Source organism: Hemiscyllium ocellatum, chromosome 10, assembly GCF_020745735.1.
Source record: "Hemiscyllium ocellatum isolate sHemOce1 chromosome 10, sHemOce1.pat.X.cur, whole genome shotgun sequence".
Lineage (NCBI taxonomy): Eukaryota > Metazoa > Chordata > Chondrichthyes > Orectolobiformes > Hemiscylliidae > Hemiscyllium > Hemiscyllium ocellatum.
Window position 1 is genome coordinate 75,116,985 of NC_083410.1, and position 13,375 is coordinate 75,130,359.

At 40.6% G+C, this 13,375-nt stretch overlaps 1 protein-coding gene across 3 annotated transcripts in view; it reads left to right on the top strand.

Annotated features, from left to right (window-relative positions):
* pgm3 (phosphoglucomutase 3) overlaps nt 1–13,375 on the top strand; it is a 117,068-nt gene that overhangs the window by 95,013 nt on the left and 8,680 nt on the right. For all 3 annotated transcript variants that reach the window (XM_060831620.1, XM_060831621.1, XM_060831622.1), the window contains 4 exons: nt 4,569–4,652; nt 4,872–4,970; nt 11,094–11,213; nt 11,623–11,745. In XM_060831620.1, the coding sequence (XP_060687603.1) occupies nt 4,569–4,652; nt 4,872–4,970; nt 11,094–11,213; nt 11,623–11,745 (426 nt within the window). The remainder of the gene's footprint in view (nt 1–4,568; nt 4,653–4,871; nt 4,971–11,093; nt 11,214–11,622; nt 11,746–13,375) is intronic.

Sequence of the window (13,375 nt, forward strand, 5' to 3'; positions counted from 1 at the left end):
AGTGTGGACTGGTTGGGCCGAAGGGCCACACAGTAGGGTATCTAATCTAATCTAATCAAATCAAAAAACCTGCACTCCAAGGTCTCTTTGTTGAGCAACACTTCTGAGGACCTTACCATTAAGTGTATAAGACCTGCTAAGATTTGCTTTCCCAAAATGCTGCATGTCACATTTATCTAAATTAAACTCCATCTGCCACTTCTCAGCCCATTGGCCCATCTGATCAAGATTACCATTGTAATCTGAGGAAACCTTCTTCACTGTCCACTACACCTCTAATTTTGGTGTCATCTGCTAACTATATACCTCTTATGCTCACATCCAAATCATTTATATAAATTATGGAAAAGCAGTGGACCCAGCTCCGATCCTTGTGGCACTCCTCTGGTCACAGGCGTCCATTCTGAAAAACAACCCTCTACCACTACCCTCTGTCTTCTCCCTTTAGTAGTGGCTAGTTCTCTCTGTATTCCATGAGATCAAACTTTGCTAACCTTTCTCCCATGGGGAACCTGTTGAATGCCTTACTGAAGTTCATATAGATTCCTGATGAAGGACTTCTGCCAAAACATCGATTTTCCTGCTCCTTGGATGCTGCCTGACCTGTTGTGCTTTTCCAGCACCACTCTAATCTTGACTCCATGTAGATCATGTCCACTGCTCTGCCCACATCAATCCTAGCAAGTTTTCAGAAGATTTGTAGCTCAGGTTGATGTTCTGGATGTAGATTTGCTCGCTAATCTGGAAGGTTCATTTTTGGACGTTTTGTTGCCATACTAGGTAACATCTTCAGTGAGCCTTCGGGCAAAGCACTGCTGGTGTTTGCTGTTTTCAGTTTATATTTGGGTTTCCTTGGGTTGGTGGTATCATTTCCTATGGTGATGTCATTTCCAATGATGATGTCATTCCTGTTCTGGACAAACAGGCAGAAAATTAGTCACCAGGATACTTGGACATCAACTAGACACAAAACAACATCTCCCTAGTATCCTTATAGATAAGGAAGGACATCACTTCGACTGGGACAACACATCCATCTTAGGACAAGCCAAACAGAGACACGCACGAGAATTCCTACAAGTATGGCATTCCTATTCTATCAACAATCACAATGACTTGGACCCCATTTACCACCCCCTGAGAAAAAGAACAGGAAATGCCATCACTACAGGAAATGACAGCACAAACCTAAGGAAATCCAACCATATAAATAGAAAGCAGGAAACACCAGTAGTGCTTCGTCTGGAGGCTGACTGAAGATGTTACCTAGTATGGTGACGAAACGTCTGAAAATGAACCTTCCAGCTCAGCGAGCAAATCTACATCCATCTGATCAATCCGCATTGTTACTTGTTACTCAAGTTTGTGAGACATGATTTCCCACAAATGAAGCCATGTTGACTATCCCTAATCAGTCCTTGCCTTTCCAAATACATGTACATCCTGTCCCTCAGGATTTCCTCCAACAACCTGCCCGCCACTGATGTCAGGCTCACTAGTCTATAATTCCCTGGCTATTCCTGCGCATCCTTCTTAAACAGTGGCACCACGTTAGCCAACCTCCAGTCTTCTGGCACCTACCTGTGACTATCGATGATACAAATATCTCCGCAAGGGGCACAGCAATCACTTCCCCAGCTTCCCACAGAGTTCTAGGGTTCAACTGATCAAGTCCTGGGGATTTATCTACTTTTATGTGTTTCAAGAAATCCAGTACCACCTCCTCTGTGAGGTGGATATTTTTCAAGATGTCACCATCTATTTCCCTACATTTTGTATCTTCTTCGTCCTTTTCCACAGTAGGCGCTGATGCAAAGTACTCGTTTAGTATCTCCCTGATCTCCTGCGGATCTGCACAAAGACTGCTTTGCTGATTTTTAAGAGGCCCTGTTCTTTCCATTGTTACCCTTTTGTCCTTAATGTATTTGTAAAAACACTTTGGATTCTCCTTAACTCTATTTGTTAAAGCTATCTCATGTCCTCTTTTTACCCTCCTGATTTCCCTCATAAGTATACTCCTACTGCCTTTATACTCTTCTGAGGATTCATTCGATCTATCTTGTCTATACCTGATGTATGCTTCCTTCTTTTTCTTAACCAAACCCTCAAATTTCTTTACTCATCCAGCATTCCCAACATCTATGAGCCTTTCTTCACCCTAACAGGAATATATGGTCTCTGGAGTCTCGTTATCTCATTTCTGAAGGTTTCCCATTTTCCAGCTGTCCCTTTAGCTGCGAGCATCTGTCCCCAATCAGCCTAATACCGTCAAAATTTTTGCCTAATACCGTCAAAATTGGCCTTTCTCTAATTTAGAACTTCAGCTTTCAGATTTGGACTATCCTTTTCCATCACTGTTTTAAAACTAATAGGATTATGATCCCTGGCCCTAAAGTGCTCCCCCACTGACACCTCAGTCACCTGTCCCGCCTTATTTCCCAAGCGTAGGTCAAGCTTTGCACCTTCTCTAGTAGGTACATCCACATACTGAATCAGAATTTCTTATACACGCTTAACAAATTCCTCTCCATCTAAACCCTTAACACTATGGGAGTCCCAGTCTTTGTTTGGAAAGTTAAAATTCCCTACCATAACCACCCTACTGTTCTTACAGGTAACTGATATTTCCTTACAAATCTGTTTCTCAATTTCACTCTGAGTGTTAGGGGGTCTATAATATGATCCCAATAAGGTAATCATCCCTTTCTTCTTTCTCAGTTCAACCCAAATAACTTCCCTGGATGTATTTCCAGGAATATTCTCCCTCAGTACAGCTGAGGTTGCGAGTTATTTTCTTCTTTAGGTTTGTTGCATAAATACTGGAATACTGCCCTTGGAATATACGTTTTGTTTAAATCCCTGATCTGCCTTCTGAGTTCTGGGTTGCTGCAGTGTATTCTTGCTCATTTTGAATAGTGTTCTAATGCAGCTATGTTTGCTATATGACCGGACATGGTAGTGACCATAATGAACATAAGACCAATATCAGAAATGACTACCCGACTACTCAGACTCCTGGGACTCCAAGGTGGCACATTGGCTCAGTGGTTAGCACCAGGGACCTGGGTTCGATTCCCGCCTGTCTGTGTGGAGTTTGCACATTCTCCCTGTGTCTGCGTGGGTTTCTTCTGGGTGCTCCGGTTTCCTCCCACAATCCAAAGATGTGCAGGTCAGGTAAATTGGCCATGCTAAATTGCCAAAAGTGTTAGATGCGTTAGTCAGGGGTAAATATAGGGTTAGGGAATGGGTTTGGGTGGGTTATTCTTCGGAGGGGCAGTGTGGACTTCTTGGGCCAAAGGGCCTGTTTCCACACTGTAGAGAATCTAATGAACCTTAGTGGTTCACAAAACATCAAACACTTTTCACCACAAAGGTTAAAGAGCTGATGCCACATCCAACAAGACTAACATTATTTATAAGATACCCTGCAAGGACTGGGAAAAACACTATGTAGGACACACTGGCTATATAAGTGCACGAACAACATTTTGCCATTGATTGACACAGCCAATACTCTCTCATTTCCAACCACACGGACAATGAAGGACTTGAGTTCAACTGGGACGATGCAACAATCATAACACGGGCAAAACTGAGGCAACGCAAGAGAATTCCTTGAAGCCTGGCATTCCAACCAGAATTCAATCAATAAACACATTGAACTTTATTCAATATACAAATCACTCAGATACGGAACTGGAAATACCAAAAAACAGAGACATATAAATATCAGGTGGGATAGACCACCAACACTTTTTTTGAAGGTGACCTGATGACGTCACCTAGCGAGATGACAAGACATCTACAGGAAACCAGACCAGCTCAAATCTATGACCTTATCCACAACCCGCTACAAATCTTTTCAAACACTATGATGATTAATTTCAACTTTGTTTTCTATTCTCTACCTCGATGTATAACACAGTGTTCCTTTTTAATTATGTTTTTCAACAACACTGCAACCTGCAATGATTTGTGCTCCTTGTTTGTTTCTGCATCCCTTTTATATTAGGAATTCTTTTTCATTTAGTATGCTTGTTGTTCATTGATTTCAGTTGAGCTACTTGTCCAGTTAAGTTTGCTTTATTCTATTATGTGGCTTTGACAGCATTGCTACAGTGAGTCATGAACTCCCACTCAAACGTTTACTTTGCAGGAGTCTGGTAATAAGAAGTACTAACTCAATTTGATCATTGTTTCACTTTTCAAGAAGGGTGATAAATCAATTGATGAAAACTGTAAAGGTATATCCATTTTATTCGCGATGAGAATATTCTTATCTAAACCTCTTTCTGTCATCAAGTCTGGAACAGCACAGAGTTCAGCATGGCCTTTATTGATCTGTTAACGGTGTTTGACCCCTTTATCATAAAAGTGTTTAACATTTTCTCCAGAGACCAGCAAAATTTGTTCCTAATGCAGGAGTTGTAAATAATAACTCCTCATAGTGATTGCAACCTTTTCATGGAATGGAACCTAGCCCTCTTTGGATTAGAGCTAATAGTTAAATCACACTAGTTAAGGGCTGCTTGGCTGAAGCGCTAATTGTCATTTTTCTTATCGCTCAGGCAGACTTGGACTTGCAGATGGCAGTAGTTCAGACTGCCTATGCAAATGGAAGCTCAACAAGATACATCACAGAGGTCATGAAGGTAGTAAAATTCTGCAATTATATTTATTTGTTAACTTTAGTAAATTCAAAGTCGCTCAAAAGTAAATTCTAGTCACATCTCACAATTAACATGTAACTTTACTATAGAGATCTAACAATTATTTCAACCACAAATACAGCAAGATTTTTTTATTGGCATGCAAATGATATTACTCCATCCGTTACATTGCTTCTAATGTGTGCTTCTGATTTTCCTTAGGTTCCTGTATACTGTGTAAATACAGGAGTGAAATATTTGCACCATAAAGCTCAAGAATTTGATGTTGGTGTTTATTTTGAAGCAAATGGCCATGGCACAGTGAGTGGCAATTTGAATGGAGCGCTGTACTAGTCTGTTCTTGTTTTAATTAAGTATTTGTGATAACTTGAGAGTACTTGTTTTGCTGACTGAAAACTAAATTTATAAAATGAAATGGTATGAAATCCTATGTTCTGATAAACTTGTGATACTTGCCCTAAAGTGATTCTTTTATGTTGGTGGGAGTGAAAGGGTTCTATCTATCCCTTCCAAAATAAACTAAAGGCATTTAATAGAACTATCCTAATAGTTTTAATCAGTAGCTAGTTAGATAAACATTGACTGTACAGAGGACCTGGACCCTGACCATTCATTTGTCTGAGGTAAGATTACAGCATAAGAAGGTGAGGTGAGAAAGAACACTTTATCTGTCCACAGTGGCAACGTGAATGTTAGTTTCCAAAGAGGGTCTTCAGTATACCTTATGTTTAGGGCCTGAAATGTCGATTTTCCTGCTCCTCTGATGCTGCCTGACCTGCTGTGCTTTTCTAGCACCACTCTAATCTAGACTCTGGTTTCCAGCATCTGCAGTCCTTATGTTGTCCATCTTAATTTAGTCACCTTGCTGTGACCTATCTATTACGTTCTAATTAAAGTGCAAGCTTTGGGATATCAAATTCCAGGGGAGGTTGAAAGAATTGTGAAAAAAATCTTAAATTAGGTGCCTAGGCAAGATTTAGGGGGCCCTTCAAACATAATAATAGAATGCTGCAAGAAGTAGCTTTTAAGCTATTGTGGAAGTTGTCATTTTTAATTTAATTCCATTGTAATTATACTTTGGATGCTCTAAGAATGTGAATGGTGCAGCATTTCTTTGTTAGAATACCAAGTTCAAAATTAGTAGAAACCTGATAAACAGCCCAATTTTGTTTTATTTCTGTAGAGTCGTAGGGATGTACAACATAGAAATAGACAATTCGGTCCAACTTGCCAATGCTGACCAGATATCCTAAATAAATCTAGTCCCATTTGCAACACTTGGCCCTCTAAACTCTTCCTGTTCATCTACCCATCCAGATGTCTTTTAAATGTTGTAATTGTACCAGCCTCCTCCTCTTGCTCTAGCAACTCATTCCATACACGCACTACCCTCCGCATAAAATTGTTGTCGCTTAATTCCCTTTTAAATCTTTTCCTTCTCACCCTAAGCCTATGCCCTCTAGTTCTGGACTCCCCCACTACAGGGAAAAGACCTTATGTATTTACCCTATCCATGCGCCTTGTGATTTTATAAATCTCTATAATGCCACCCCTCAGCCTTCAATGCTCCAGAGAAAACAGCCCCAGGCTATTCAGCCTCTCCATATAGCTCAAAACCTCCAACTCTGGCAACATCCCTGTAAACCTTTTCTGAACCCTTTCAAGTTTCTCAACATCCTTCCGTCAGGAGGGGGATCCAGAATTGAACGCAATATTCCAAAAGTGGGCTGCCCAGTGTCCCGTACAGTCGCAACACGACCTCCCAGATCCTATACTCAATACTCTGACCAATAAAGGAAAGTATACTAAATGCCTTCTTCATTATCCTATCTACCTGCGACTCCACTTTCAAGGAGCTATGAACCTCCACTCCAAGGTCTCTTTGTTCAGCAACACTCCCTCGGACCTTACCATTAAGTGTATAAGTCCTGCTAAAATTTGCTTTCCCAAGATGTAACACCTCTTTGAATTTCTCTGAATTAAACACCATGTTCTCAGCCCATTGGCTCATCTGATGAAGATCCCATTGTAATGTGAGGTAACCTTTTTCACTGTCCACTACATCTCCAGTTTTTGTGTAGTCTCAAATCTACTAGCTATACTGCTGTCTTCACATCCAAATCATTTACACAAATGATGAAAAGCCGTGGACCCAGCGCCGATCCTTGTGGTACACCACTGATCACAGGCCTCCAGTCTGAGTGGCAACCTTTCACCCCCACCCTCTGTCTTCTACCATCGAGCCAGTTCTGTAACCAAATGGCTAGTTGTCCCTGTATCCCTTGTGACCTAACCTTGCTAACCAATCTACCATGAGGAACTTTGTCAAACTACTTACTGAAATCCATATAGATCATGTCCCTCATCAATTCTCTTTGTTACTTCATAAAACTCAATTAAGTTCCTGAGACATGATTTCCCATGCACAAAGCCATGTTGACTATCCCTAATCAGTCCTTGCCTTTCCAAATACATGTAAATCCCATACATCTATAGCCATCTATTTCCCCATGTTCTGTATGTCCTTCTCCACAGTGAACACTGATGCAAAATCAGTATCTTCCCCATCTCCTGAGGTTCCACACATAGGCTGCCTTGCTAATCTTTGAGGGGTCCTGTTCTCTCTCTAGTTACCTTTTTGTCCTTAATGTATTTATAAAATCCCTTTGGAATCTGCTTAACTCTATTTGCCAAAATATCTTATGTTCCCTTTTTGCCCTCCTGATTTCCCTCTCAAATATACTCCTACTGCCCTTATACTCTTATAAGGATTGACTTGATCTCTGATGTCTACACTTTGACATATGCTTCCTTTTTCTTGAGTAAAACCTCAATTTCTTTAGTCTTCCAATATTCCCTGTACGTACCAGCCTTTCCTTTCACCCTAGCAGGAATATACTGTCTTTGCACTCTTGTTATCTCACTTCTGAAGAGTTCCCATTTTCCAGCCATCCCCTTATCCGCACCCAATCAACTTGTGAAAGTTCTTGTCAAAATTGTCAAAATTAGCCTTCCTCCAATTTAGAACTTTTAACTTTTAGATCCTATCTATCCTTTTCCATCATTATTTTAAAACTAAAAGAATTATGGTTGCTGGCCCTAAAGTGCTTTCCCACTGACACCTCAGTCACCTGCCCTGCCTTATTTCCCAAGAGTAGGTCATGTTTTGCACCTTCTCTAGTAGATCCATCCACATACTGAATCAAAAAAGTTTCTTATACACACCTAACAAATTCTCCTCCATCTAAACCCTTAACACAATGGCAGTCCCAGTCTATGTTTAGAAAGTTAAAATTCCCTACCATAACCACCCTATTATTCTTGCAGATAACTAAGATCTCCTTACGAATTTGTTTCTCAATTTCCCACTGACTATTGGGGGTCTGTAGCACAATCCAAATAAGGTAATCATCCCTTTCTTATTTCTCAGTTCCACCCAAATAACTTCCCTGCACGTATTCTCAGGAATATTCTACCTAAGTACAGCTGTAATGTTATCGCTTATCAAAAATGCCATGCCCCCTCCTCACTTAGCTCCCCTTTCTCTCCTTCCTATAGCATTTGTATCCTGGAACATTAAGCTGCCAGTCCTGTCCATCCTGAGCCACATCTCTAATTGCTATGATATCCCAGTCCCATATTTCCAACTATACCCTATGTTCATCTGCCTTCCCCATTAGGCCTCTTGCATTGAAATAAATTCAGTTTAATTTACCTCATTCTTTGCTTTGTTCGTGCCTGCCTTGACAGCTTGACTTCTTGCACCCTCTCCCAAACTGTATCAGTCTGAGACTGATCTCTTTCCTCACTATCTCCCTTGGTAAACCCCCCCTCCACCCCAAAAAAAGACACAACCGTACTAGTTTAAATCCTCTCAAGCTGCTCTGGCAAATCTCTCTGCCAGTGTATTAGTCCCCTTCCAATTGAGGTGCAATCCTTCCTTCCTTCCTTCTACATGTCACTTTTACCCCAGAAGAGATTTCAATGATCCAGAAATGTGAATCCTTCTCTCCTGCACCAGCTCCTCAACCATTCATTCATCTGCTCTATTCTCTTATTCCTACCGTCATCAACTTAGAGCATGGGAGTAATCCAGATATTACTACTCCTGAAGACCTTTTTAAATTCCTGCTTAACTTCCTATATTCTCCGTTAAGAATCTCATCCTTTTCGCTTCCTGTGTTGTCAGTTCCAGTGTGTAGAATTGCCTCCTGCTGCTCCCACTCATCTTTGAGTGTATTCAGCACTCTCTGCAAAATAATCTTGATCCTGGCAACAGACCATTCAGATTTCTCGCTGTCGGTGAGAAAGGTCTATCTGTGCCTCTGACTAGAAAGTCCCCTATCACAATTGATTACTTGGGACCCGACATATCTCTTGTTACATTAAAGCCAATCTCCGTACCAGAAACTTGGCTGCTCATGCTACATTCCCCTTAAAGTCCATCACTCCCTACATTTTCTAAAACAATATACTTGTTTGAGATAGACACAGACATAGGAGACTATTGCACTACCTGCCTCCCTCCCCTACCTTTCCTGGCGTTATCTGTGATTTTTTCTCTTCCTCATCTCATTATATAGGAAAGATGTGGAAGCTTTAGAGAGGGTGCAGAGGAGATATACCAGGATGCTGCCTGAACTGGAGGACATGTCTTATGAAGTTGAGGAAGTTATGCTGTTTGTCATTGGAGTGAAGAAGGATGAGAGGTGACTTGATAGAGGTGTACAAGATGATGAGAGGTATAGATAGAGTGGATAGCTAGAGACATCGTTCCAGGGTGGAAATGGAGGGCATAATTTTAAGGTGATTGGAGGAATGTTTAGGGGAAATATCAGAGGTAGGTTCTTAACACAGAGAGTGGTAGGTGTGTGGAATGCACTGCCAACAATGGTAGTAGAATTTGACATAAGATGATCAGAGGATTAGGTAGGATGGACAGTGAGAGCCTTTTTTCTCAGATGGTGACGGCTAGCACGACGGGACATAGCTTTAAATTGAGGGGTGATAGATATAGGACACATGTCAGAAGTAGGTTCTTTACTCAGAGAGTAGCAACAGTAGTAGACTTGCCAACTTTAAGGGTATTTAAATGGTCATTGGATAAACATATGGATTATAATGGAATGGTGTAGGTTAGATAGGCTTCAGATTGGTTTCACAGGTCGGTGCAGCATCAAGGGCCGATGGGCCTGTACTATACTGAAATTTCTGTGATACATTAGGGACATTTAAGTGACCCCTGGATAGGCACATGGATGATAGTAGAATGCAGATATGTAGGTTAGTTTGATAAAAGGTCACACAACATCGAGGGCAGAAGACCCTATACTATGCTGTACTGTTCTGTGTTCAACATTCTATAACTGCCATCCATCACACTCCCTAGTTCCTGTAAATTCGTCATTACCTCTAACTGTTGCTTCAACTGATCAATGTGACCTGATAGGATTCATAGCCGAACACATTTACTGCAGACATAATCATCAGTAACATGGAAATTCTCCCTAATCCCCCACATCTGACAGGAAGCGCACGTCACTCTACTAAAGGCCATCTTTGCACCTTAACAAGAATATAGCACAGTCACGGTGGCATAGTGATTAGCACTGCTGCCTCAGAGAGCCAGGCTCAATTCCTGCCTCAGGCAACTATCTGTGTGGAGTTTCTCATTCTCTCTGTGTCTGCGTGGGTTTCCTCTGGGTGCTCTGGGTTCCTCCCACAGTCCAAAAATGTGCAGGTTAGGTGAATTGGCCATACTAAATTGCCCGTAGTGTTAGGTGAAGGGTAAACGTAAGGGAATGGGCCTGGGTGGATTGCTTTTCGGAAGATTGCTGTGGCCTTGTGGGGCCGAGGGGCCTGTTTCCACACTGTACATAATCCAAAAACACTACATCAGGCTAACCATAGGACTTATGTTTATATTTATTAAATTTTAATCAAGAGACAGATCTCAATAAAACGTATAACCACAAAGTACCCACTCTACTCACTATTCAAAAAAAGACAGCGAGGTTACATTTAAAAACCATGTACTTATCTACTCCTGTGCTGTGAGCTCTCCACACATGTTCCTCCAAAGTCAGATGTGAATTTCGCTGATGTTAATTTTTCTTAGATGCACTCTGATGTCCAGTGCTGCTAGAACTCAGAACTCAAACAGCAAAGACAGTAGTTGTGCAGATTCACTGCTGTGCCAGACAGCAGTGTAGGTGACATCAGTTAGTATTTTAATATTTGGAGGTTAAATTTCCAGGCACTTTGGTTGTTACATTATGGAGGAGAATTTGAGAAGCACAGGTGGTGGGAAGGAGAATCCTCTGTTTGTATGATGGAAATGTTGTCTTTAAAATTATATTCATAGAATTGACAATATCATATTGACTGAATCTGAAAAGTGTCTACTTATTTTCCCCTTTTAAGGTACTCTTTAGTAAAACTGCTGAAAACAACATCAGACAGCTGGCTTGGGACAATAATCAACCAGTAGAGAGAACCAATGCAGCTAAAATGCTTGAAAATACTATTGATTTAATCAATCAGGTGAATGCATTTTGTTAAGCATAGCATGACCTTTTACATAGCTACTTTCCAGTAAGACTTGACAGGCTGTATATGGATAATTTGATGAAAAGCCAATGAGAAAGAGAAACCTCAATTGACTCTCTATTCTCCAGCATTTGTATAAGTAACTGGCATTCATTTGATGTTATTTCAGTGGGGAATTCAGAGCGGGTCATGTGTTGGTGAAACCAATATTATCTAGAGGTTTTCATTTAGTTATTAAACAGCTTATCCTATGAACAGTAAATATTGGTAATCATGTAATATAATTATAAAAAAGACTTACCTGACTACTCATAGCTTTATTAGCAAAGCTCCACGACGTTTAAACAAGTCTATCCATCAGTCTACTGATTGCATTTTTTTACCTCTGATTCTGACTTTATAGACAGTGGGAGATGCCATATCAGACCTGCTAACAATAGAGGCCATCCTGTTTATTACGGGCTTCACTATCCAAAAATGGGATTCAATTTACACAGACCTTCCTAACAGGCAACTAAAAGTGAAGGTGAGTTTATTCCTTACGTTACGTTAATGTAAAAAGTTGGAAGCATTGAACATTTAAAGGGAAAGCAGCTACACATTTCATTAGTATCTATCATGGCTATTCTCATCTTTTGGTAATTTTGTGTTCACAAACTAGAGTATTTAATTTAGAATGAGGTAAGTGCAACACTGAGGGAATGTTACACTGTTAGAGATGCTGCCTTTAGGTTGAGAGGTTAAATTCTGGCCCTGTTAGGCAGACATTGAAACAAGGAATTTGCCATGCACGAATTAACAGCATTATTTTACTTCAGTAAAAGAGGGAATTTGCTTGAAAAGCACTTCACTTAATTGACTGCAAATTGCTTTTATAGTATACTTATATACTATATAAGTATAATGTTTTGTCTGGCTCTCTGATGGATTTATCCTTACCCTCCTGTTTTTCATATCTCATGCAACCACTCAGTGACAAACAAAGGGTCAGTTTCTACATCAGTGATGCTGACACCTTCTCAACTTCATAACTTGACTGTTCCAAGATGTTTGATTTGTTTGACATTCAGTGCTAGATGAGTAGAAATCTTCTTGGGTATTGGGAAGAGTGAAGATCCTGTTGGTCTTTGCCAAAAATTGTATTCTTAGCCACTTCAACTTGCAGCTGTACCTGATAATCAGTTTTGGTGTCATATCTGATTCCATTATGAGTTTTCCACTGCACCTTTGACACCAACTATATCCACTTCTATACCATTGCTCAATTTTTTCCTTAGCTTATCAGCTATTAAAATTGTCATCTTTGCCTTGGAAGTTTCTGTTACGAGGTCAGCAACCTGAAATGCTGACTGTGTCTCTCTGCGAATGCTGCCTGACCTGAGTTTTCCAGCTGTTTGCTCTTATTTCAAGTTTCCAGCATCTGCAATATTTTCCTTTTTATGTCCCTGCCTCAGTTACCTGTATGCTTGAATATTCCACTTCATGCATGGGTGGTCTTCCATCTTCTGCCCTCCAAAATCTTAAGGTTATTCAAACCTCTACTGATAATGTCTAAACTCTCAATAAGGAGAAAGTGAGGACTGCAGATGCTGGAGATCAGAGCTTAAAAATGTGTTGCTGGAGAAGCGCAGCAGGTCAGGCAGCATCAAAGGAACGGGAGAATTGATGTTTCGGGCATAAGCCCTTCTTCATGTACTGCATCCTGGTAAAGCAATATCCTGATTTTGAAATTCATTCCTTTATCTTCAAATCCCTCAATGGCATTGCCCCTTTCTATCTTTGTAATCACCTAAAGCTCTCTGGTAACTGCAGCAGCAATTTAACAGTATTGAGAACCCCATTTTAGTATGACTTTCATTGGTGGTTTTGACTTCAGCTACCAAGACACTCTGTTGCAGAATTCCTTCCCTCTCCTCTCCTCTCTATTTCCTCTGTTTAATGGGTTTCTTAAAACCATCTTTTCAATAAATTTTCATAATATAAGACCATAAGACATAGGAGCGGAAGTAAGGCCATTCGGCTCATTGAGTCCACTCCACCATTCAATCATTTACCAGCATTCTCCCCATAGCCCTTAATTCCTTATGACATCAAGTCACAATATGGATGGTTTGGTGTCAATTTTTGTCTTTTAAAGCTTCTGGAAAGCACTGAGG